The 25,219-nt window shown below is 38.1% G+C and overlaps 1 protein-coding gene and 1 non-coding gene across 2 annotated transcripts in view; one reads left to right on the plus strand and one right to left on the minus strand.

Moving 5' to 3' along the window:
• LOC136159963 (ovostatin homolog 2-like) overlaps positions 1-19,101 on the plus strand; it is a 50,104-nt gene extending 31,003 nt beyond the window's left edge. Inside the window, exons 20-36 of the mRNA XM_065922869.1 lie at positions 19-148; positions 1,968-2,086; positions 3,075-3,126; positions 4,295-4,378; positions 5,440-5,616; positions 6,378-6,459; positions 7,090-7,246; positions 7,929-8,003; positions 9,703-9,868; positions 10,998-11,209; positions 13,260-13,469; positions 14,133-14,257; positions 16,222-16,312; positions 16,677-16,745; positions 17,335-17,437; positions 18,472-18,548; positions 18,968-19,101. Of these exons, the coding sequence (XP_065778941.1) occupies positions 19-148; positions 1,968-2,086; positions 3,075-3,126; positions 4,295-4,378; positions 5,440-5,616; positions 6,378-6,459; positions 7,090-7,246; positions 7,929-8,003; positions 9,703-9,868; positions 10,998-11,209; positions 13,260-13,469; positions 14,133-14,257; positions 16,222-16,312; positions 16,677-16,745; positions 17,335-17,437; positions 18,472-18,524 (1,905 nt within the window). The 3' untranslated portion in view covers positions 18,525-18,548; positions 18,968-19,101. The remainder of the gene's footprint in view (positions 1-18; positions 149-1,967; positions 2,087-3,074; positions 3,127-4,294; positions 4,379-5,439; positions 5,617-6,377; positions 6,460-7,089; positions 7,247-7,928; positions 8,004-9,702; positions 9,869-10,997; positions 11,210-13,259; positions 13,470-14,132; positions 14,258-16,221; positions 16,313-16,676; positions 16,746-17,334; positions 17,438-18,471; positions 18,549-18,967) is intronic.
• LOC136156596 (U6 spliceosomal RNA) lies at positions 8,633-8,739 on the minus strand. The gene has a single exon (XR_010661091.1). It is a non-coding gene; the product is annotated as a U6 spliceosomal RNA (small nuclear RNA).
• Positions 19,102-25,219: the final 6,118 nt, after the last annotated feature.

Genomic DNA, 25,219 nt, shown 5'->3' on the forward strand with positions numbered 1-25,219 from the left:
GCATGACTGTTATTTTAGATTTTCACTCAACTGGAAGCATCTCAGGATTTTGAGGCAGATATCAGTACCCCTAAAGACAACAGCAGTGAGATTATCCAAGCTGCAGAGAAAAAGACGTATGTCTGGATTGTTACACCTAAGAAGCTGGGTGAGTAACTATGTGTCTATGCCAACCTCTCCTGAAAAACCAATCTATTTTTATTGCCTCTGTTTCCCTTAAATCCTCTATACAGAAATAGCTTTCTCCCTCACATTGGAAGTTTCTGTTTTTAAAAGTTCTCATTTTTTTTAGGGTCTCAATTAAAATCCTGTTTTTATAATCTAATTTCAGGTTTTGCTAATGTTTGTATGGAGCAAACCCATCCTCCATTTGTTTAAAAGTAAAATGTGATTGAAATGCAATGTAAAGGCTAATTTGCATTACACATCAAGTCCACCCAAGTGAAGACTGTATTTTCACTAATGCTCCTCAATTTCTTCACTTCTCATTTGCTTCTTCACTTGCCATCAGGAACTCATGTTACTTAAACAAAAATTGCTCCTCAATCTCAATGATTGCCAGGACTTGTAAATCTAGTAGGTGTGTTATGAGACACCCAAAACACTGAACACTCAGATGGAAATTAAACATGGAGAAGAGTACAGTCTCAGTGCATAGATTATCTGCAATATAGAAAACTAAATTTGACAATATCTTGTTAAAAATACAAGGGAAGGGAAAAGTTAAAAAGAATCTAGTAAATAAGAATGCTAGATGTAGTAAACACATTTTCATCATTATCACTAATATCAAAAAGTAAAATTTCCTTTATTTCATATCCTCTATTCATTATATTCCTTTAGCAATAAAGAGTAATTTATGAGATCACTTTAGTTCACCTGACATTGGTCTGCGTAAGACTAGTTTTCCTATTAGATTTTAAGTTTCTCAATTTCTCTAACTACACAAGGTCTTCAAAAATCTTCTGCCAGCAATTGAGATAGAATACTGTACTGACTTGTATGGTTTTATGACTTTAAGTGGAAGACACAGTTCTAAGAGTGAAGTGTCAAAAATCTATCTTAAAAAATAAACAAGGCACACTAACAAAAAATAAGAACAGTGTATTGGTTATGCATAGGTATATAGGCATACAGATAATATGAAACCAAAAGTATTATATTTTTTATTTCTCTAATTTTCACAAGAAAATTGGAGATCTATTTTAATTATGACCTATGATATCACTTCCCAGTGACTCCCCAGATGGCTTCCCAGATAGGGCTTCCTTGGTGGTGCTAGTGATAATGAATCCATTTGCCAATGCAGGCGACATAAGAGAGGTGAGTTCTATCCCTGGGTCAGGAAGGTCCCTGAAGAAGGAAATGGCAAAACACTTCCAGTATTCTTGCCTGGAAAGTTCCATGGACAGAGGAGCCTGGTGGGCTACAATCCATGGGGTTCACAAAGAGGTGGATGCGACTCAACTGACTTAGCATGCACGCACGCATGATGTAACAGGGAGTAAAAAACAAAAGATCTCCCGCTAACATTTGATTTAAATTCAGTGCCCTTTCCACTATGTCATAGTTTACTGTTTTGGTTTGTTCAATCTTGAAAAAAGTTAGAAGGCCTAGTTTTCTGACTTTATGCCCCTATATTGTCATATGTAAACTTTAAAAGCAATCCATATCAAGGAATTAGCTCAACTGGCTTTGCAGAATATTCTTTTTTTTTCCATAAAATTTCTTAAGTTTTAGTTAGGTAAGTGAATCACTTACTTCATGTAAGGAATCTTGAAAGAGATAGAAAAGGACATCACATTATCTCCAGGCAGGAGAAAGAATGAGTTATTTTGGCCCAAGAATAAATATGATGATAAGATTCAGTTTGTCTGATTCAAGAAGTGATTTATAGACTTTTAATCATCTCCCTTCACAGAAGGGGCCAGTGGCCAATGTAATTTATATCTGGGAATGTTTTTCAGGTAAAGTGAATATCACCGTAGTTGCTGAGTCCAAGCAAAGTAGTACTTGCCCAAATGAAGCACCTGAGAGGCAGAATCTGAACTGGAAAGATACTGTGATCAAAAGTCTGTTGGTACAGGTAAGTACATGCAAAACTATCAAGCCCTCCACTTTCGAAATAGAGTATCTAATGGGCTTCCCAGGTGGTGCTAGCAGTAAAGAACCCACCTGCCAATGCAGGAGACATAAGAGACTCAGGATCCATCCCTGTGTTGGGAGGATCTCCTGCAGGAGGAAATGGCAACCCACTCCAGTGTTCTTGCCTGAAGAATCTCAATGACAGAGGAGCCTGGCGGGTTACAGTCCATAGGGTCACAAGGGATGGACACGAGAAGTGACTTAGCATGCATGCAATAGGTTAAATAATAAAGGACATTCTCTGTGAAGAGACTTAATTGACCATAATTACTGTTGACAAACAGTGGGACATGACTGAGCAACTAACACTTTCACTACTGACACAAGACATGACATTTTAAATAAATTAAAACAACAATAAAATTCATCCATTCTTTAATTAACACTTAACCCAGGATAGAAAAATGTAACTCGTGAAACAGGCTTGGATTTTTTGTTTGCTCCTGACTCATGATACTTCCTATACACCTGATCCTCTTACCTGATCCTCTTCCCTCCCTTCCTTTAACTGACTCGCAAATCCAAGAGACAAATCTACATGCCTGTGCAGGCCTCATCATCCTCTAAAAGAATCACTGCTTGTCAATGGCATCTTCTCACCTCACCTTTTGGCATGTTCTTACTTTGCAAAACACTTTTGTTTGTCTACTGGGGAAGCTGAACAGTGCCAGGGAAGCTGAGTATGTTCCCCTAAGACACTGAAGTTACCTCTGTCCCACAGAGAACTGTGGGAACACAGGGCCAAAGTGGGTGCTGGTAACATAGAGTGACTTGCAGATAGAAACAGAAGGGGACAATGAATGGATCTTCTCCAGCAACAACCATGAGCCAGCCATGCCTATCTGAGCTGACACTTGGTTGCTTTTTCTGTGTGGAAAGATGACTCAGACCCCTGACTTTATGCTTCTGTTTACTTTACTCTTTGATAGCCTGAAGGTATTGAAAAAGAGATGACTCAAAGTTTCCTTATCTGTACACAAGGTAAGAGGATCTTTTCTTTTTTAACTTCTTTATTTTGTGTTCGGGTATAGCCAGTTAACAACGTTGTGATAGTTTCCAGCGAACAGTGATGAGACTCAGCCATACATATATATGTATCCATTCTCCCCGAAATTCCCGTCCCATCCAGGCTGCCATGTAACATTGAGCAGATTTCCATGTGCTGTAGGATTTTCTACATGGTCAAACCAGTCCTAAATGAAATTTATCCACAGGTCTGTTTATTTCCTCTTCTTCCACTTTATTGCTATACTGAGGACCTCGGTGACTTTATTCTGAATATCCAATGGAGGATTATTTCATTTCATGCCCAGTCTTCATTGTATAATTTTAGCAAACATAAAGGATATTTATGAGGTTATTTTTTGTTGTTCATCTATGACATCGATCTGTCTCAGCCTACCTCTTTCATCTTGTGAATTATTTGGGGGGTGGAGTGGTTGGAGCTCATCTTGCATGAGAGTGTGGCACAGTTTTGGTCAGTGGGAAGTCAAGATTATGCCCAAACAGCACATAGTGTAAGCAGTCCATAATGTAACCTTTGCTTCTGTACTCCTGGGATGAAACAACCATAGAAAATCACTGCCCTTCAATAGCCAGTTTTAGGGGCCTCATGAGTATTGCTTTATGTGGTTGATGATGATCTGATTCTTAAAAAATTTCTTATTAACATTATTTTTGGGGGGGCCACACTGCACATCTTGCAGGATGTTAGTCCCCAGCCAGGGATCAAATCAAGTCCCAGCAGTAAAAGCACTGAGTCCTAACCACTGGATTGCCAGGGGATTTCCTGATGATTTGATCTAATGCCTAGTAAGAGTCTCCAAGCTTTCCCTTTCGTGTGTAATGTTCCATATGTCATAATCAGTAGTTTTTACTTTTTTTTTTCATATACAAGTATTTCAGGCACTAAACTGACAGAGCATAGAGGCCATCTCTAACTTGCAGATTTATATACCATTTTCTAAATGTATTATTTTTCTAAACTAGATCAAAACTAGATAAAGCTCATCTCTCCAAACAAGCAACTTATAAAAGAAATATAAATAATGAAATATATTACTTAATATGTTTGTCCCACAAATCTGCTACTATTGTTTAGGAAAGAAAGCCAAACATTATTTGTTTTATTGATATTTTTTCTTTCCAGGCACCAAAGTCTCCAAGCAGATAGATTTGAATTTGACAAATGATGTCGTAGAAGGATCAACCAGGGCCTTTTTCACTGTTGTGGGTAAGTTGGTTAAATTTTTTGTTTCACAGTGATTTGAAAATATTAGTTGAGGTGGTCTTAAAAAAAAAAAAAACTTAAAAGGATTGAGAGATTTCTTACAGTATCAGTTGGAGGGAATTATTGTTGAGGAGGATCTCCTATGTTTGTTTCTGCATGGGATCTGAAGGACTTACAGCACCATTTTCAAATCCATGTCCCTGTGTAATGAATTGAGAGAGTATACACGACCACGTGTAAGAGAGACAGCTAGTGGGAAGCTTCTGTACAGCGCAGCAAGTTCAGCTTGGTGCTCTGTAATGACCTAGAAAGATGGGATGGGGGAGGGGGTGGGAGGGAGGCTCGAGAGAGAGGGGATATACTTATACATATATTAAGAGCTGTTTCATGTAACACAACATTGTAAAGCAGTTATACATCAATAAAAAAAAAAATTTTTTAATCTATGTCCCTAGAAGATATTTTTTCTGCTGAATGGTAATTGGTGTTTAGAAAACAAAGAATCCTATTATAGCCTGTCCATCTGAAATATTAAATATACCTTTGGAGATCGGAATACACTTTGTTAGAAATGCTGGAAATTTCCTCAGTAAAGGAGATAACTGCTCCAGAGAAGTCAAATTTCTTTGTCTATTATTAACATCTACATTTTGGGGGAAGAGATAGATTATGTTGTACAATTCACAGGGTCAGCTTCTCAAAAAACCAAACCAGCAAGCAATTAAGTGAACAAACACACTTTCTTAAATTCCTTCTCTCTGTGGTAATAGGAGATTTTCCAAAACATTTTTCATACCAGAAACCTCTTTCACTTTGCCCTCTTTTGAATTACTTCATGAAAACATTCTTTGTTTCCACATTTTAGACCTATTTTAAAATGTTCTTTCCTTCCACTATGCCTCTTTCACCTATTGTCATTAATGCTGAGATGCCAAGTTTAATAAACAGTTAAGGTGATGGACAGGGAAGCCTGGCATGCTGCGATTCATGGGGTCGCAAAGAGTCAGACACGCCTGAGTGACTGAACTGAACTGAACTGAACATTCTGTTTGTTGTGTTTTTAGGGGATATTCTAGGGCTTGCAATACAGAATCTGGAGAATCTTTTCCAAATGCCCTATGGAGGTGGAGAACAGAATATTGCCCTGCTAGCATCTGATACCTACATCCTAGATTATCTGAAATCTACTAAACAACTTACAGAGGAAATTAAATCTAAAGCTTTATTCTTCTTATCTAATGGTGAGAAGATTGAAATAATTTCTGCCTATAATAGATTAAATAAATTATTACTAAAACAAGATGTCATAAAGCTGCTCTTATGAGGTAGTCTCATGGGGAAAAAGTATATCTGAAGAACTGAGTCACTCTGAGTCCTAGCTCTATTTTGGGGTGTTTTTGTTTGTTTATTTGGGGGCTTTTTTGGAATTCAATATCTGTATGATCACAATTCAGATCTGTACTGTTTCACATTATGAGCTCAGGTTTTTTTTTTTTAAGGCCTAATATTTTGTCAAGCTACTTTGTTAGTGGGTTTTGTAATTGTTATTAATGGTAGCTATAAACAGTTCATTTATCAACTTCTATATTTATTTGCTCAATTGCATTCCATTGAGATTAAGTGATTAGTTTTGTATTTAGAAAGATCTTGTAAATGTGATATCAAAGAAAAGTTCAGGAGTATAATTTATTTTGTTCTTTTTTTCAGAAAAATACCACTTAAATAAAATAACCCCAAGAAAAAGAATTAAATAATTAGTAATATCAAACAACTATTGAGTTAGAGGTAGTCACTTGGAATATCTTACTTGTCATTAAAACCCTATAAGGTAGAAGCTATCTTTTCTCCCTATGGATAGAGAACCTGAGTTTCAGAAATTAAAATTGAAATGATCATCTAGTCATTTATGTCTGTCTAATACCAAAACACAGGGCTGGTTACTACACCATTATTTTTCTTCTAACTTTCTTAAAGAATAATTTCCTACCATGTTGTATTTTAGGTTATCAGGAGCAGTTGTCTTTCAAAAACTTGGATGGTTCCTATAGCATGTTTTGGCAGAGGAATCAGGAAGGAAGCATATGGTAAGAGATGAAAATTTTATTTTAAATAATACAAGAATGATCTGAGGAGGACTTGTGAGGGGCTGAGGGGAATTGCGTTTGGTGGGGATTTCAAAGCAACACTTTTGTGTTTCAAAATGAATTCCTAAAGGTGAATCAGATAAAACTAAAATATTTGATTATTCCAACTTTAAAGCAGCAATGTACTAAAAGTCTCAAAACAGATTGTTTAGATGTCTGGTCATTTAATGACACCCCCACCAGTACTTCCACAGTTTGTGGTAAATGGCACATCTTAGTCTGCCTCTCTTAGCCCCACGTAGATTGAGGAAAGTAAAACTATAAGGCTCCAAAGCATCTAATTACACCCATTCCATTCTTTCTTCATATATGGACAATCTGATGGAGTCTATAGAAATTTGTGCGTAAAACGTGCTGGAAATTACATGCTCTTACTTTCACATATTGCTATTCATAACACTTTACTGACCCAAAGGAAAGAACTGCTGTCAGTCAAGACTTGTTACAATCACTCGCAGCCAGATTAGATCCACCCATGACCCAAAGCAATCAGTGATGATGGACCTGATGGGAAGCTGGCATCATTTCTTTTTTATCTAACTTCTGTCTAACTGATGATTGGCTTTACAGGCTCAGTGCTCTTACTTTTAAGACATTTGCGAGAATGAAGAAATATGTCTTCATTGATGAACTGGTTCAAAGGGAGACCTTGATCTGGCTTGCAAGCAAACAGAAAATAGATGGTTGCTTTAAAAGTGATGGCAAGCTTTTCAACAATGCCTGGGAGGTGAGTGATTCATACAAGTAAGTTTTCCTTTCTCCTTTGCATTACCTGCCTTATCCAGCTCTTGGAAACATGAGTATACTCCTTATGAATATTACTCCTTCTGCTGCCATGATAGGCTTGTGGTGTGTAGATAAAAGCCATTATTACTGCTGCCTGCATGTTACCCTCAGCCTACACTGAATTCCTCTTGAATCTATTATTTACCTTACTGTTCTCAGTCCTTTCTTAGAACCAGTCTCCTCAAGTAGATAAACTGAGAATAGGAGAGAAGGGACTGAAAAAGAACCTAGAGAGGAAGCAAAGTTTACAAATTTGAAGCCAAACATTATTCATTTCTCTTTATGGATGGTAAGCCAGTTTAGGAAGAGGATCTTGTTATTTATATTGTTTGAATGAAGCACTGATCCAATACCTCCTTAAATCAAGCATGAGGACCTCACTTGCTTCAGGTCAAAATGCAAATGAAATGAAGTCTGTCCTTGATAGACCTATTCTTTCCCTTTTCCTGTCCATATTTAGGTATATCACTTGGTATTCTCCATATGCTGCACCATGGTCAAAAAAAGTACTTTTTTAATGATATTTGTCCCACTGTTTCTCTCCTATCTCGTTTCCCTTCAGAAGGATAGCTGTTCTTTTGTGCTCTGCTGTCCTGTATGACTCACGGTTCCTTTGTGTTTAGGTTGGAGATGAAGAGGACATTGTACTCACTGCCTACGTCGTTGCTGCATTCCTTGAAGCTGGACTCAATTTCACTGTATGGGTCCCGTTGTCTTTTAGTTTCAGTCAGCTGAATGCACATGAATTTGACTATCAATTCAGAGTGATTTAAAATTCCCAGATTGGGTGAAACATCAAGAGAATAATTAATTAATTACCACTCTTTTTTTTTTTTTTCTTTCTAAATATTATTTTATTAGTTGGAGGCCAATCACTTTACATCATTTCAGTGGGTTTTGTCATACATTGACATGAATCAGCCATATAGTTACATGTATTCCCCATCCCGATCCCCCCTCCCACCTCCCTCCCCACCCGACTCCTCAGGGTCCTCCCAGTGCACCAGGCCCGAGCACCTGACTCATGTATCCCACCTGGGCTGGTGGTCTGTTTCACCATAGATAATATACATGCTGTTCTTTCAAAACATCCCACCCTCACGTTCTCCCCCAGAGTTCAAAAGTCTGTTCTGTACTTCTGTGTCTCTTTTTCTGTTTTGCATATAGGGTTATCGCCACCATCTATCTAAATTCCGTATATATGTGTTAGTATACTGTAATGTTCTTTATCTTTCTGACTTACTTCACTCTGTATAATGGGCTCCAGTTTCATCCATCTCATTAGAACTGATTCAAATGAATTCTTTTTAACGGCTGAGTAATATTCAAAAATATGGAACGCTTCACGAATTTGCGTGTCATCCTTGCGCAGGGGCCATGCTAATCTTCTCTGTATCGTTCCAATTTTAGTATATGTGCTGCCGAAGCGAGCACTAATTACCACTCTTTAACTTTACACTCACAAAAGTTTTTTTGATTCTTGCATGCTAAGTTGCTTCAGTCACGTCCAACTCTTTGAGACCCTGTAGACTGTAGCCTGCCAGACTCTTCTGTCCATGGGATTTTCCAAGCAAGAATACTGGAATGGGTTGCTATTTCCTCCTCCAGGGGATTTTCCAGACCCAGGAATCAAACCCACATCTCTTAGGTCTCCTGCATTGGCAGACAGTTTCTTTATAACTAGCACCACCTTTCTGATTCATAGAAACCTTTGATGAACAGTACTGAGTTTTTCCCTAGAGAAGATATACATATGCACACTTATACAAGTGTTTCATACCACTTTGGTTTTGTACCATTTCATGCCATATATCTCCTGAAGTTCAGCTAATAATTTCAGATTAAGAACTCTTATTCCAAGTATAACTATAACCTGATATTCTGTTTATCTAACCAACTCAGTATGCAAACATTTTCAGCTTAAGTGTGGTTCATCTTGGCTGCCTCTCAATCCAAAGTTCAAATTATCCAATTGCAAAATCTATTCTTGAAATAAGATTCTAGGAATTTTCAGGGTCATTGGTATACCTCAAAAACCATCTTTAGAAATATGAGCTCCTATTTTGGGCATTAGTGTAAAATATATTACGTCTAAAAATAAATATTTATACTTTGCCATGTAGAAAACATTTATATCATTAACTAAAATACAACCAGTCAGACAGAGATTGCCATTTTCATACAACTTAAATTTTTTCAAATACTGATAATCCATTAAAAATGAATTTTAATGATATTTATAAAATATCGTTCACATGTACAGAAATGAACAGGTTTGCATGTAAAATATATTTCCAGAGTATATTGTATACATTATAAAGAATGATTAGTTTAAACAGTCAAGCTTACAAGTATTCAAGTATCATCTTAAAATGAATTGTTCTTCTTCTTGACTAGTTTCCTGCTCTTCGAAATGGGCTCTTTTGCTTAGAGGAAGCCTTGGAAAATGGTGTCAGAAATGGCTACAACCTTGCAGTTCTAGCTTATGCTTTTGCATTAGCTGGAAAAGAGGAGCAAGTGGAATCCTTACTCCGGACCCTGGATGAATCTGCTACAAAATTAAGTGAGTATTGTTATTCACTTTTGCCAATGGAGAGGCTTTCAGGCAAACAATCTGCCTGAAATGCAGGAGACCAGGGTTTGACCCCTGGGTGGGGAAGATCCACTGGAGGAGGAAATGGCAACCCACTCCAGTTTTCTTGCCTGGAGAATCCCATGGACAGAGGAGCCTCATGGGCTACAGTCCGTGGGGTCGCAAAGAGTCAGACACAACTGAGCAACTTTCATTTCACTTCACTTCACTTCTTTGTTAATGGAGATGACCCTGAGAATAAACTGATGAAACTGAGCAATCACATAGCAAGCCGCTCTTTTCTAGCATGTTTCTATTTCTCTTATGAAATTTCTGAGCAACCTTTAAAAGAAACAAAACATTATATATTTTTTAGTTTCCTCTTCTTCTTTTCTGCTCATTTCTTCTCAAATGAGTGAAGTAAAGAAGCTCTAGTGGAGTGAATGCAGATAATAAAAACTGCTTGTGAAACTTTGGTCTTGAACTTCAGGTCAAAAACTTTGACCTTAGGAAGTTGCTATTTGAAGTTGCTATTTGAAGTTGCATCAGTTCTCTAGGGCTGCCATAATATTGAGTTAGCCAAAAAGTTCATTTGAGTTTTCCCATGAAAACCTGAACAAACTTTTTGGCCAGCCCAATGAAAACTCTGTACTGGGCGGTGGGGGTGGAGGGGGTGGTGCGTGTTAAATGACAGAAATTTATTTTCTCATAGTTCTGGAGCTAGAATTCCAACATCAATGTGTCAGCAGGTGTGATGTCTTCTGAGGCCACTCTGCTTAGCTTGTAGATGGCCATCTTCTCTGACCATCTTCGCATGTTTTTTCCCATGTACATGCATTCCTGGCGCCCCCTTCCTGAGTCCAAATTACCTTTTCTGATAAGGATATATTTGTTGTTGTTTAGTTGCCAAATGCTAAGACCCATCTTAATGGCTTCATTTTAACTTATTCACCCCTTTAAAAGCCCTATCTCAAAGTAGAGTTCCATTCTGAGGTTCTAGGGAGTAGGGCCTGAATATATGGATTTTGAGGGGCACAATGAACCCATAACAGAGGTCAAGGATGACATTTGCATCTTTCTTTTCATAGGGACTGTGTGAAAATTCTTCTTTTCTTCTCAGATAATGTGATATATTGGGGAAAAGCGAAGAAACTGGAGACAGAGGCATCTCCACTCTTTATTCTTCGGGTACCTTCTGCTGAGATGGAGAAGACGTGCTATGTGCTGTTGGCTGTGATTTCCCAAAAAAACCCTGACCTGACCTACGCTAGTAAGATTGTTCAGTGGCTTGCCCAACAGATGAATTCTCACGGAGGCTTCTCCTCCCCTCAGGTGATTGGTGTGGATCTGCTAATATAACCACAATATGTTCAATGCAAAAGTTGCCACTCTATAATACTATAGACAACATATAATATAGATATATATAAGAAAAATACCAAAAGTAGGAAATACCTCCTGAGACAAGGAATGTTTGCTTTTATAAATCATCTTTATTGGGATTTAGTTGCTTTACAATGGGTTGGTTTCTGCTGTGTAATGAAGCAAATCAGATGTATGTATACATATAGCCCCTCCCTCTTGGACCTCCCACCTACCCCCACCCCAGTCCACCCCTTTAAGCCATCACAGAGCACCGAGCTGATCTCCCTGTGCTCAGTTCAGTTCAGTCGCTCAGTCGTGTCTGACTCTGCGGCCCCATGAATCGCAGCACGCCAGGCCTCCCTGTCCATCACTGACCCCCGGAGTTTACTCAAGCTCATGTCCATCGAGTCGATGCCATCCAGCCATCTCATCCTCTGTCGTCTCCTTCTCCTCCCACCCCCAAGCCCTCCCAGCATGAGGGTCTTTTCCAATGAGTCAAGTCTTCGCACGAGGTGGTCAAAGTATTGGAGTTTCAGCTTCAGCATCAGTCCTTCCAATGAACACCCAGGACTGATCTCCTTTAGGATGGACTGGTTGGATCTCCTTGCAGTCCAAGGGACTCTCAAGAGTCTTCTCCCTGTGCTACTAGCTATCTATTTTACACACGGTAGTGTGTATATACTAATCCAAATCTCATAATTCATTCCACCCCTTCTTCCCCCACCCCAGGTCCACACATCCATTCTCCACATCTGTGTGTCTATTCCTGCCCTGCACATAGGTTGATCTGTACCATTTTTCGAGATACCACATGTATGCATTAATATACAATATTATTTTTTTCTTTCTGACTTACTTCACTGTGTATGATAGTCTCTAGGTCCATTCCCGTCTCTACAGGTGACCCAATATTTAGTCAACATGCATTTATTGGGCCGTTCTTGTATACCAGGAACTCTACTAGGAATTTTCTATGTACAAATGAATAAAATAAAATCCCCTCTCAGGGAATGTATGTCTGATTTATATCTCTATTTACACAGTAAAAATAGAATGAAAGTCTAGAAAGGATGGTTGTTATAAACACAAGAGCCCTGACAATAAGAATACTTTGGTCAAACCGTTACTTCATGTCATCCAAGAAGTAACATTTCTCCCTATTTCTGTGGTCTATACATTGGAAAAAGCAAATGAATGAATAGGCAAAGAAATAGGTGTCAAAAACAATGACTTATGTCCTTCCTTAATAGGCAAAAAAATTTAATGCAAAGAAATGCAAGTTTTATTCCCACAAGGAAAATCATTTCCTTCCTTCCTTTCTTTTTTTCAGTCTTAGTTTCTGAGTAAAACCATATGTTAGTGAATCTCCCAACATCCTTTCTGGATTCTGGCTTCCCATCTTTTTATTTTTCCATTTATTTTTATTAATTGAAGGCTAATTACTCTATATGCAAAACAGAAAAAGAGACACAGATGTACAGAACAGACTTTGGGACTCTGTGGGAGAAGGCGAGGGTGGGATGTTCTGAGAGAACAGCATTGAAACAAGTATACTATCAAGGGTGAAACAGATCACCAGCCCAGGCTGGATGCATGAGACAAGTGCTCAGGGCTGGTGCACTGGGAAGGCCCAGAGGGATGGGGTGGGGAGGGAGGCGGGAGGGGGGATCGGGATGGGGAAAACATGACTTCCCATCTTTGAAGACAGTTGAGCATAAACTGTCTATGGCAGCCAAATTACATAACCCCTTAATTTTTAGAAAAGACTGAGCACTATTTCACATGGATATTATAAAATTATTTAGAAGACTTTTAGATCTAATTAAGATCTGTTAAAGAAAGTGACAACAATTAGCACAAGCAAATATGTTTTTCCTGTTGTTTAGAATACTGCTTCTTGGTGTTCTATTGACATGTCAGAAATATTTCTATGGGTTGATTTAAAGTTCATGGCCACATGATGACTAATATTGCATCATAACAGAGCTTGGAATGCTGCTTGTACTGTTCTGTGCAGGATACGCCCATCTGCCTTCTTGCCATAACCCGCTACATGAATTTAATCTTCTCTGATGATCAAGTCACTGTCAGCTTAAGCAGTGAAGAATTCAACGAGATTTTCCAGGTTAACAGTGATAATCACTTATTGGTCCAACGTTCAGAACTAACAAAAGCAGGTGGACAATACACAGTAAATGTGGAAGGACAAGGTTGTGCATTTATCCAGGTAATAGAACTCTGTGAGGAAGAGGGGTGTTTGCCCATAAAAAAGGCAGACTATCTTTCCAGTTATGTATGAAGTGCTATTTTACTCTTGCATATTTTCATGATTACACTTTCCTCCATTAATATTTTCCACTCAACAGCTGAAAACTAAAGTTGTTTTGTAAAAGGCTACTTACTCTTAAAGATAACTGGATAACTGAGAAGTTTGTTGAGGAATGTCAGTGTTTGAGGGTGTTCTGATTTTTTTATTAAATTACATTGTTAAAGATTCTTGTGTCTTCTGACAACCAAATGATTACATTTAACCTTATTCCCTGATAATGAAGTTATAAAATAAAGTGCATTAATAATGGAAATGAGGGCTTCCCTGGTGGCTCAGTGGTGAAGAATCCACCTGCTAATGCAGGATAGGCAGGGGTTTGATCCCTGGCTCAGGAAGATCCCCTGGAGAAGGAAATGGCAATCAACTCCAGTATTCTTGCCTGGGAAACCCCATGGACAGTGGAGCCCAGTGAACTGCAGTCCGTGGGGCTGCAGAGAGTCAGACACAGCTTAGTGACCGACAACAGCAATAATGGAAATAAGAGAAACAATAAGTGCTTCAATTTTTACTACAGGCTAGATGGATGGATTTTTTTTCCTAACACTTTTCTATCCTTTCTAGGCTACCCTGAGGTATAACGTCCTGCTACCTAAGAAGGAATCTGGATTTTCCCTTTCCTTACAAATAGTAAAGAGAAACTCTTCGGATGTATCCCAGAGTAATTTTGACCTGACAGTAACCCTCAGGTAAGTGTCCCATTTTGATGTCAGCTCTCAGGTTAGAGAGAAAGTGGTGCATCAGAAGAGAATTATCTTAAACACTAACAAAATATAGAAAGCGCTAATTTGAAAAGACACATGCACTCCAATGTTCAGAGTAGCTTTATTTACAATCACCAAGACACGGAAGCAACCTAAGTGTACACCAGTAGATGAATGGATAAAGAAGCCCATAGATGGACTTTGAGGGCCTCATGCTAAATGAAGGGCTTCCTTGGTGGTTCAGACAGTAAAGAATCTGCCGCAGTATGGGAGACCTAGTTCCAGTCCCTGGGTTGGGAAGATCCCCTGCAGAGGGAAATGGCAACCCATTCCAGTATTCTTGCCTAGAGAATCCCCATGGACAGAGGAGCCTGGTGGGCTACAGTCTGTGGGGTTGCAAAGAGTCAGACATGTCTGAGAGATGAAGTACAAAGAACATGCTAAGTGAAATAAGTCAGACAGAGAAGGACAAACACTGTATGATATCACTTACATGTGGAATCTAAAAGATACAACAAACTAGTGAACATAACAAAAAAGAGGCGGACTTACAGATGTAAAGAACAAACTAGTGATTACCAGTGGGGAGAAGGGGGAGTGGGAATCTGTGGATTGGAGAGTAGGAGGCACAAACCATGGAGGGTGTAAGATAGACTCAAGGATGTATTGTACAGCCCTGGGGGATATAGCCAATATTTTGTAATAACTATAAATGGAGAGTAATCTTTAAATTGTATAAAAAATATTTATACATTAATAATGTCAATAATCACATGTTGATGGTGATATTTCTGTAATGTGGTCAATTCATTGCTCTCTGTGCCCACATCACAATTTAGTACATCTTCAACTAAGTCAGAGCTAGAATTATGCAAATATAATCTGTGCCATATGCAGTTTGAAAGCTTCTGCCACACTAATCCTTCAGCATGCTTCCACCTTTCTGTGTGTAAGTTTTGCACAACAGAGATACAATTTTCTTTCTAAAGACAAGCATGGGTGGGCCAAGAAGAGAAAACCCGCCAACATTTATTTAATCATTAATATAACTGTACACAAAGCAAAATTTTAGATATTTTTCCGTGTAGAAAAGCAAAGTAATTCTCTTGAACTAAAATATAATTTATAGGCACTGAAGAGTTTTAGTCTTGGTTAATGTGTGGAGAAACATTGAGTAAAATTAGTTTCAGGGATTTTTCTCAGGATTTCAAAATGAAAATCTGTTGAACACTAATGCTAATAATATAATACGCAGCTCTCAACTTCATGTTCCAACAATTTTATTCAAAGTTGGGGGTATAACCTAGAAGATCTCTTGGGGACATGTCTGTTGTATGATTTTGCCAACATCCTGCTTTTTAAATATGGGTCTCTTCTAAGTGTTGCACAGAATCTAAGGCTGACATAAGTATGTGTGTGCTATGCTCAGTCACTTCAGTCATGTCCAACTCTTTGCACCCTTGTAGACTATAGTCCACAAGGCTCCTCCTTCCCCGGGATTCTTCAGGCAAGAATACTGGAGTGGGTTGCCATACCCTTCTCTAGTTGATCTTCCTGACCCAAAGATGGAATCTGTGTCCCTTATTTCTTCAGCATTACAGGCATATTTTTACCCACTGAGCCACTATATGTGTAATATAAGTTTAAAAGTTTTGTCTATAAGTTCTGACTTTAAAGCCTCAAGTAAGCTTAAAAGCAGGACTTGGGGATATTAGGTCCTTTCATTCTTTACTCCAATTTATGTTGCTTTGAATCATCTCAGCCACGATCACTCTAATTGTGCTTGTTTCCAGATGTGTGAGAATGACTATCTTCAGATGTTTATTCTCCAGCTTTTGCCTCTCCTCCAGGCTTTGAGCCAATTGGCATCAACGTACTCATATCCTTGCCATAAGGTTAAGTCACTTCTAAAATGATGTCTAAGTTAGTGTTTTGTTTTTCAATTTCAGATATACGGGAACTCGCAATAACTCCAACATGGTCCTTGTTGATGTAAAAATGTTATCAGGATTTACTCCAGTCATGTCATCCATTGAAGAGGTAAGAGAAGCCCAGTCTTTTGACCTCCAAAAAGCAGTAGTGTGTTGATGAAACAGTTGGTTAGCAAAGCCAAGCTGTGTAATTCTTCACTTAAACAAACATTCACAGTTAACACTCATATTTTTGCTAAAACAGTGGTGGAATGGATTCTTGATTTACAGCAATTAGAAGTCATTATTTCCAAAAGTTTGTAACCTATTTTTTTTAATTTAGTTCTAACTTGTGTTTATGAAAACATCATAGCACAAGGGAATGAATGTTCCATAAAATAACTTCTTGTTACTGGTTAGAGAAAAAGCATGAAACATTCAGTTCTGAAATGATGCTTTTTCATATTTATCCCTGCCTGCCAATTTCCTTAAAGCTTGAAAACAATGGCCAAGTAATGAAGAGTGAATTCAAGAATGACCATGTTCTTTTCTACCTGGAAAATGTAAGTTGACAATAATTTTTTTCTCCGCGGCTTTCTTTTTCTTCTGAGAGTAACTGGATGCTTCAGTTTCTCATAAATATACATGATAGGGTTTGTCAAAACTATGTGAGATGTTAACTGTGATCAGTGTTCTTCCACCCCACTAATTGTTTTTTTCCCTCTTAAATACTATGCTATTTCATATATGCCTTGGCTAACTGGATGATTCTTAAGTTTAGAAGCATCATTTCCCCATTCTTTTATTCCTCACAGCATCTAACATAGTTTGGTCAAAGATGTACAATTCTTTTACAATTTGACTTGAACTCCAGCAGAGGCTGGCATGAGTTTCAGACTCATCCTTTCTATGTGTACATCATTAACATCCACACAAATGCCTACATTTTTCTAACATTTTCAGCTTTCTTGTACCTCAATATAATCGGTGAAACAACATTTTGCACAATTTAATGTTACTTAATTCATTATTTTGTCATTATGTAAGATCATGACACCCTGGATTTATCATAAACTTCTGGAAATAATTTGCTCTGTGGTTTTCCTTTTTTGCAGGCCTGCTCTGGTGTATTTATAATCTGTATCTTTATAGGTTTCAGGTACAGCAAAGAGTTTCACCTTCTCTGTTGAGCAAATCAATCATGTGGCAAACATTCAGCCAGCTCCAGTCATGGTCTACGATTATTATGAAAAAGGTAGGTAGGCAACAACCATGCTTTAAAACTACTGGAAGTTACATCTATATCTAGGATTCCCTGAACTACTTAATTTTTGAAAATCATCCTTGGTCTTCAATATCTGGGTTTACTTTACATATTGTTTTTTTTTTACTCCATTATATATACATATATTATATATTAATGTATTTTTATATATTTATATATGTATCTATATTTATATATGTATTTATTTATAGTATTTATAAATATTTATACATTTTTATATATACTTATATATAGTTTATATATATATATACAAACTTCTGACTGGGCCTTTTTCTATTTGCCAGAATTTTTCAACACCTAGAATCCTTTTGATATAATGAGAAGGCACTCCCTTTAATTTGAAATACAAACCAGCTAAGCTTCCAGGTCTTGTTGTCATTGTTTTTGTTGTTAATGGCTGAAACTTACCATTTCATGCTACATCTATGAACTTTAATTTGAGTAGAAGAGTGAGAAATATTCTGAAATGTTATAGGCAAATCTTGATTAGGTTTCAAAGCAGTTACTAACGCTATTCAGAAGATTTTTTAAAAATGTTCCCTGGGAGGTTAGTGCTATTAATTTCTTGTTGAATGTCATGAGAAGCTTGTCAACCAGTCTTTGCGGATTTTTGGTGGGGTTTTTTGTCGTTCTTTTGTTTTTTTGGCTGTGCTGGGTCTTCGTGGCAGGACGCAGACCCAGTAGCCCTACAGCATGTGGGATCCTGGTTCCCCCACTAGGGATCAATCTTGCATCCTCTGCATTTAAAGTAGATTCCTAACCACTGGATCACAAGGAAACCCCTCTAAAGCAGTCTTTGAATTCTGACTCTGTCATTTACTAATTGAATGTACTTTGTCAAGTGCCTTAAACTTTGATACGATGTTCCTGGATTTAGAAAATAGAAGGAATTGACTTTCTTGAAAGATTACTAGAAGTGTTAGACCTAGTGTGATTATATTGTCTGACATCATCTGGCTATAGAAAGTTGGAGATATAATAAGCATGAACTTTCTATTTTCCAGATGAATATGCCCTTGCTTCTTACAGTATCAACAATGTTTCTGTTTCTCAGTGAGACAAAACAAAATACACAAAAAAGGTAAGGAAATCATATGCATCGTGAGTTATTAAAAACACATCTGGTGAGAAAATGAAAACCTAAGAAGATAAAACAATAGATGAAGCAAAGAGAAGTCTCTGGTGCTTCATACGGTCTGTACAATTATGTATATTAGGTAAGTACTCTGATAGGACAGTATTAAGATTTTTTTTAAATAACTTTAAAGAATTTGAAACTATATATGTGCTTTTCATAAATGTTTCATTTTAAAAAACTCGTGTTTGTTTTATGAGTTGATATGTTATTAATATGTATGTACATATTTTATACACATTATGTGTACGCTAATGTGAATTTGTGCATGTCTGTAAATATGTATTTGTTTATCCACCTCTATGTTTGTATTTATATGTACATACACACATTTATTAATTGTTTGAACTGTTTTTAAATCCCAGGTAGAAAACAATTTACTTTGAATGAACTTATTCTCCTGTCTCAAACCTGGAAGAAATCCATGAACCATCTCACATTCTAAATAGAGTTCACTCTGCTATGAGTTCTTATCACAGTTTGTTTCATTAAATGCTGTGATTTTTGCATCCGAGTCTCTGATTTTCTTTTTTTCATTACACCATTCATAATTTTCATCCTAGAAAACTCAAGGTTTTGTTTGATACCAAATGCTAGCAATTTTGCTTTACTGTTGTCAATTCTGAATTCAAGTTTTTAGACAGAATTCAGGGTACTAAATATAAAATCTTCCAGCATCCAGAGAAAGCGAGAGCCCAGATTCCCGGAGGGGTAGAGGAGGACTTCACGTGAGTTTGATGATATAAAAAGAAACACAGAAGACATAAAACACTCTTCCCAATAAAATAACAAAACATGTGTGGAAGGGAGAGTATACTTAGTCACAAATTAACTGATGGATTTGTTGAATTCACACACATGATTGAGAGGTTAATCCAAGGGCAGTTTATTTCTCTAAAAATTATTTTATTGGTCTGAGCTTATCACTTACTCCTGAAAAGCAATACTCATTGTCTACCCTTTACCTAACACTATGGTTGAAGCAATGAGTTAATACTGAGAAGATGGAGGTGGGGCAAAATTGGAGGAAAGAGGGGTGGAAATCAATTCATTTCTCTACCGATTTCAATGCAGGTCCTGACTCTGCTGTGACTCTGTTACAGACAGGAAGGAGCTAGAAATAAATTCTCCAGTTGTGGAGTTCAAAATATTGGAAACAAAGTGTCCCAGGGCCTATCAGTATTCAACAAATTAATAATAGAGTGACAGTAAAAGATGCTTAGGCTTATTTATTTTATACTCTCTCTACCCAATGTACCCCCAAAATAGTACCTAAGCTACAACTGGGCCCTTAATAAATGTTTATTTATTGAATCATCCTAGATAAACTGCTTATGTCAGCCCATATGAAGGACTACAAAAGCTTATTTCACTGTTAAGAATTCCTTTATACCTAGTTTACCAAAACATCGTATGTCACATATGTAGATAATCTGTACTCATATATTTTTTTTTAATTTTTGTACTCATTTAAACACACACACCCCAGAATCTATACATATTATATTTAAGGATTCCATTCAAAGACTTGGACCAGGGTTGCAATGGTGAAGATAGAAGTTATCAAGTTCTAAGTATATTTTGAAGGTAAAATCAGTAGAATTTCCTGATGGATTGGATACAAGGAATGAGGAAATGGGGACTTTCTAGGTGGTGCTAGTGGTAAAGAACCCGCTTACTAATGCAGAAGACTTTAGAGACATGGGTTTGATCCTCAAGTTGGGAAGATCCCCTGGAGGAGGGCATGGCAATCCACTCCAGTATTCTTGCTTGGAGAATCCCACGGACAGAGGAACCTGGCAGGCTATAGTCCACAGGGTGGCAAAGAGTTGGACACAGAGATTATTCCCGTGCTTATCAGTTGAGCTACTGAAAAATAGATTCCCTGAGCTACTGCAAGCTTGAATAGGAAAGTAGGAATTTGTCTTTGGATGTAGGGAATTTGTGATTTTATACACTCAAATGGAGATGATAGGTTGGAAGTTGAATAACAACAACAAAAAATTGTTAGAAATTTGAGAGAGAGCTCAGGGTTAAATAAATAAATAAATAAATGTAATGTTAGCACACAGATCATGGATGGGAGGAGTTCACTCAGGCAGTGAGCCTATATAGAGAGGAAAATCAAGAACTTTACTGTGAGGCATTCAAATATTAAAACACAAAGCAGGAGCAGGTTGAGGAAAAATGAATAAAGGAGACTACGAAGGAGAAACCAGAGGAATAAAATGAAAACTCTGGCCTCAGGGTACTTTTGGATGGAGCATAATGGTTTAAGCCAATCACATTACCACAGTCTCCTCTGACAGTGACTGGTTTTCGCAGGTCAGGTTCCCTGGAACGCAAACCCTGGATGGAGATATGTGTGTAAGGCATTTATTGGGGACAACTTTGAAGATCAACACCAGTACAGGGTGAAGGATCAGGATTGTACAGACAGAAGACTTGAGCTGCAATTGGTTGCAATAGAAGTTTGAGCCCATACTGAGCTTTATTGCTGGGGTGGTCTTTTAGAGCTTCTCCTACTTTAAGGCAAGGGACTTCCAAGTGGTATAGTGGTAAAGAATTCACCTGCCGATGCAGGAGACGCAGGAGATCCAGGTTCAACCCCTAGGTTGGTAATATCCCCTGGAAAGGAAATGGCAACCCACTTCAGTATTCTCCCCTGGAAAATTCCATGGACAGTGGAGCCTGGTGGGCTAGAGTCCATGGGGCTGCAAAGAGTCAGACACGACTGAGCAACTGAGCAGGCACATGCACATTAAGGCAAGGGAACCAAGTCTCTATATCATCATGGATAAATAAGAGACAAAAAAAAAAAAAAAAAAAAAAAAAACACCCAAACAGTTATTTGCATACTTCCTTATGATCGCAATTAACTTTCCACCTAAGTATCATGTTCTCAGTCCATGGGGTCGGCTCTTTACGACCCCATGGACTGTATTTATACCATCACAGCAACCATTACTGAATAGAGAGATGCCTCTAAGGAAGAGGAGGAAGAAGAGGGGAGTTGTGTAAAAAGTCTTTCTGATATTCAGGGAAATTCTCAGTGCTGAATTCATCCAAGAACTAACAGCCACCAAGATTCCCAGCAGTTAGGGTTATGAGTACTTCAGCCATGAAGTAGAATTTCTAAGGAACACACCTCCGATTACTATATTTTGATCTAACAATAAGAAATTGAAATTGAATCTGACTAAGGACCTATACAGGGGTGTCTCCTGATACAGGAACCAGAGTGATTTTGCTCTGATAGAGAGAAGCAGACAGAGAGAGAAGGAGAAAGGAAAAGAAAGAAAGAGATTCAGGAGCAGAAAATTTTGTTTTTTATTGACTCCTTTCTTCCCCAGATTGGGATATTGTTGGGAAGAAATCATTTTTGGTACTTTAGGAGTCAAACTGTGGCCAAAAAGGAAAATAATATTGATATACCTAAGAAGTAAAGCAGAAACAATGGAAGAAACTTCTTGATGACGTCGGTGAGCTGCTGAATTAATGCTGGTACCACGTTCCTCAGAATTTATGCCAAATGAGATAATAAATGTTTGGTATTTTAAAATCTCTGCTAAGAGTTGGACACAACTTAGCAACGGAACAGCAACAATGTAATTCCCACAGTTCCGTTCAGTCACTCAGTACTACAGCATGCCAGGTCACCAACTCCCTGAGTTTGCTCAAACTCATGTCCATTCAGTCAGTGATGCCATCCAACCATCTCAGTCTAGTCGTCCCCTTCTCCTCTTGCCTTCAATATTTCCCAGCATGAGGGTCTTTTCCAATGAATGAGTTCTTCGCATCAGATGGCCAAAGTATTGGAGTTTCAGCTTCAGCATCAGTCCTTCCAGTGAATATTTAGGAGTGATTTCCTATAGGATGGACTGGTTGGATCTCCTCACTGTCCAGGGGACTCTCAAGAGTCTTCTCCAACACTAGAATTCAAAAGCATCAATTCTTTGGTGCTCAGCTTTCTTTATAGTCCAACTCTCATGTTCATACATGACTAATGGAAAAACCATAGCCTTGACTAGACAGACATTTGTTGACAAAGTAATGTCTCTGCTTTTTAATATGCTGTCTAGATTGGTCATAACTTTTCTTCCAAGGAGTGAGTGTCTTTTTATTTCATGGCTGCAATCACCATCTGCAGTGATTTGGGAGCCCCAAAAAATAAAGTCAGCCACTGTTTCCACTGTTTACCCATATATTTGCCATGAAGTGATGGGACCAAATGCCATAATCTTAGTTTTCTGAATGTTGAGGTTTAAGCTAGCATTTCCCTCTCCTCTTTCACTTTCATCAAGAGGCTTTTTAGTTCTTCTTCACTTTCTGCCATAAGAGTGGTGTCATCTGCATATCTGAGGTTATTGATAGTTCTCCCAGCAATACTGATTCCAGCTAGTGTTTCATCCAGCCCAGCATTTCTCATGATGTACTCTGCATATAAGTTAAATAAGCAGGGTGACAATATACAGCCTTGACATACTCCCTTTCCTATTTGGAACCAGCCTGTTGTTCCATGTCCAGTTCTAACTGTTTCTTCCTGACCTGCACACAGATTTCTCAAGAGGCAAGTCAGGTGGTCTGGTATTCCTATTTCTTTCAGAATTTTCCACAGTTTATTGTGATCCACACAATCAAAGGCTTTGCCATAGTCAATAAAGCAGAAATAGATGTTTTTCTGGAACTCTCTTGTTTTTTCGATGATCCAGTGGATGTTGGCAATTTGATCTCTGGTTCCTCTGCCTTTTCTAAATCCAGCTTGAACATCTGAAAGTTCACAGTTCACATGTTGATGAAGCCTGGCTTGAAATTTTTTCAGCACTACTTTACTAGCTTGTGAGATGAGTGCAATTGTGCAGTAGTCTGAGCATTCTTTGGCATTGTCTTTCTTTGGGATTGAAATGAAAACTGATCTTTTCCAGTCCTGTGGCCACTGCTGAGGTTTCCAAATTTGTTGGCATATTGAGCGCAACACTTTTGCAGCATCATTTTTTAGGATTTTAAATAGCTCAACTGGTATTCCATCACCTCCACTAGCTTTGTTCATAGTGATGCTTCCTAAGGCCCACTTGACTTCACATTCCAGGATGTCTGGCTAGGTGACTGATCACACCATCGTGATTATCTGGGTCGTGAAGATTTTTCTTGTACAGCTCTTCTGTGTATTCTTGCCACTTCTTCTTAATATCTTCTGCTTCTGTTAGGCCCACACCATTTCTGTCCTTCATTGAGCCCATCTTTGCATGAAATGTTCCCTTGGTATCTCTAATTTTCTTGAAGAGATCTCTAGTCTTTCCCATTCTATTGTTTTCCTCTGTTTCTTTGCACTGATCACTGAGGAAGGCTTTCTTATCTCTCCTGGCTATTCTTTGGAACTCTGCATTCAAATGGATATATCTTTCCTTTTCTCCTTTGCTTTTCACTTCTCTTCTTTTCACAGCTATTTGTAAAGCCTCCTCAGAGAGTCATGCTGGTTATTTGCATTTCTTTTTCTTGGAGATGGTCTTGCTCCCTGTCTCCTGTACAATGTCACAAACCTCCATCCATAGTTCATCAGGCACTCTCTATCAGATCTAGTCCCTTAAATCTATTTCTCACTTCCACTGTATAATTGCAAGGGATTTTATTTAGGTTCTATTTGAATGGTCTAGTGGTTTTCCCTACTTTCTTCAATTTAAGTCTGAATTTGGCAATAAGGAGTTCATGATCTGAGCTATAGTCTGCTCCCGTTCTTGTTTTTGCTGACTGTATAGAGCTTCTTCATCTTTGGCCGCAAAGAATATAATCAATCTGATTTTGGTGCTGACCATCTGGTGATGTCCATGTGTAGAGTCTTATCTTGTGTTGTTGGAAGGGGGTGTTTGCTATGACCAGTGCGTTCTCTTGGCAGAACTCTGTTAGACTTTGCCCTGCTTCATTCTGTACTCCAAGGCCAAATTTGCCTGTTACTTCAGGTACTTCTTGACTTCCTACTTTTGCTTTCCAGGCCCATATAATGAAAAGGACATCTTTTCTGGGTGTTAATTCTAGGCCTTGTAGATCTTCATAGAACCATTCAACTTCAGCTTCTTCAGCATTACTGGTCGGGGCATAGACTTGGATAACTGTGATATCGAATGGTTTGCCTTGGAAACGAACAGAGATCATTCTGTTGTTTTTGAGATTGCATCTAAGTACTGCATTTTGACTCTTTCATTGACTATGATGGCTACTCCATTTCTTCTAAGGGATTCTTGCCCACAATAGTAGATATAATGGTCATATGGTCATCAGAATTAAATTCACCCATTCCAGTCCATTTTAGTTCGCTGATTCCAAAAAGGTTGACGTTCACTCTTGCCATCTCCTGTTTGACCACTTCCAATTTGCCTGATTCATGTATCTAACATTCCAGATTCCATGCAATGTTGCTCTTTACAGCATCAGACCTTGCTTCCATCACCAGTTACATCCACAACTGGGTGTTTTTTTGCTTTGGCTCCATCTCTTCATTCTTTCTTGAGTTATTTCTCCACTGATATCCAGTAGCATATTGGGCACCTACCGACCTGGGGAGTTCATCTTTCAGTGTCCTATCTTTTGCCTTTTCATACTGTTCACGGGGTTCTCAAGGC

This window comes from Muntiacus reevesi, chromosome 1 (assembly GCF_963930625.1).
Source record: "Muntiacus reevesi chromosome 1, mMunRee1.1, whole genome shotgun sequence".
NCBI lineage: Eukaryota > Metazoa > Chordata > Mammalia > Artiodactyla > Cervidae > Muntiacus > Muntiacus reevesi.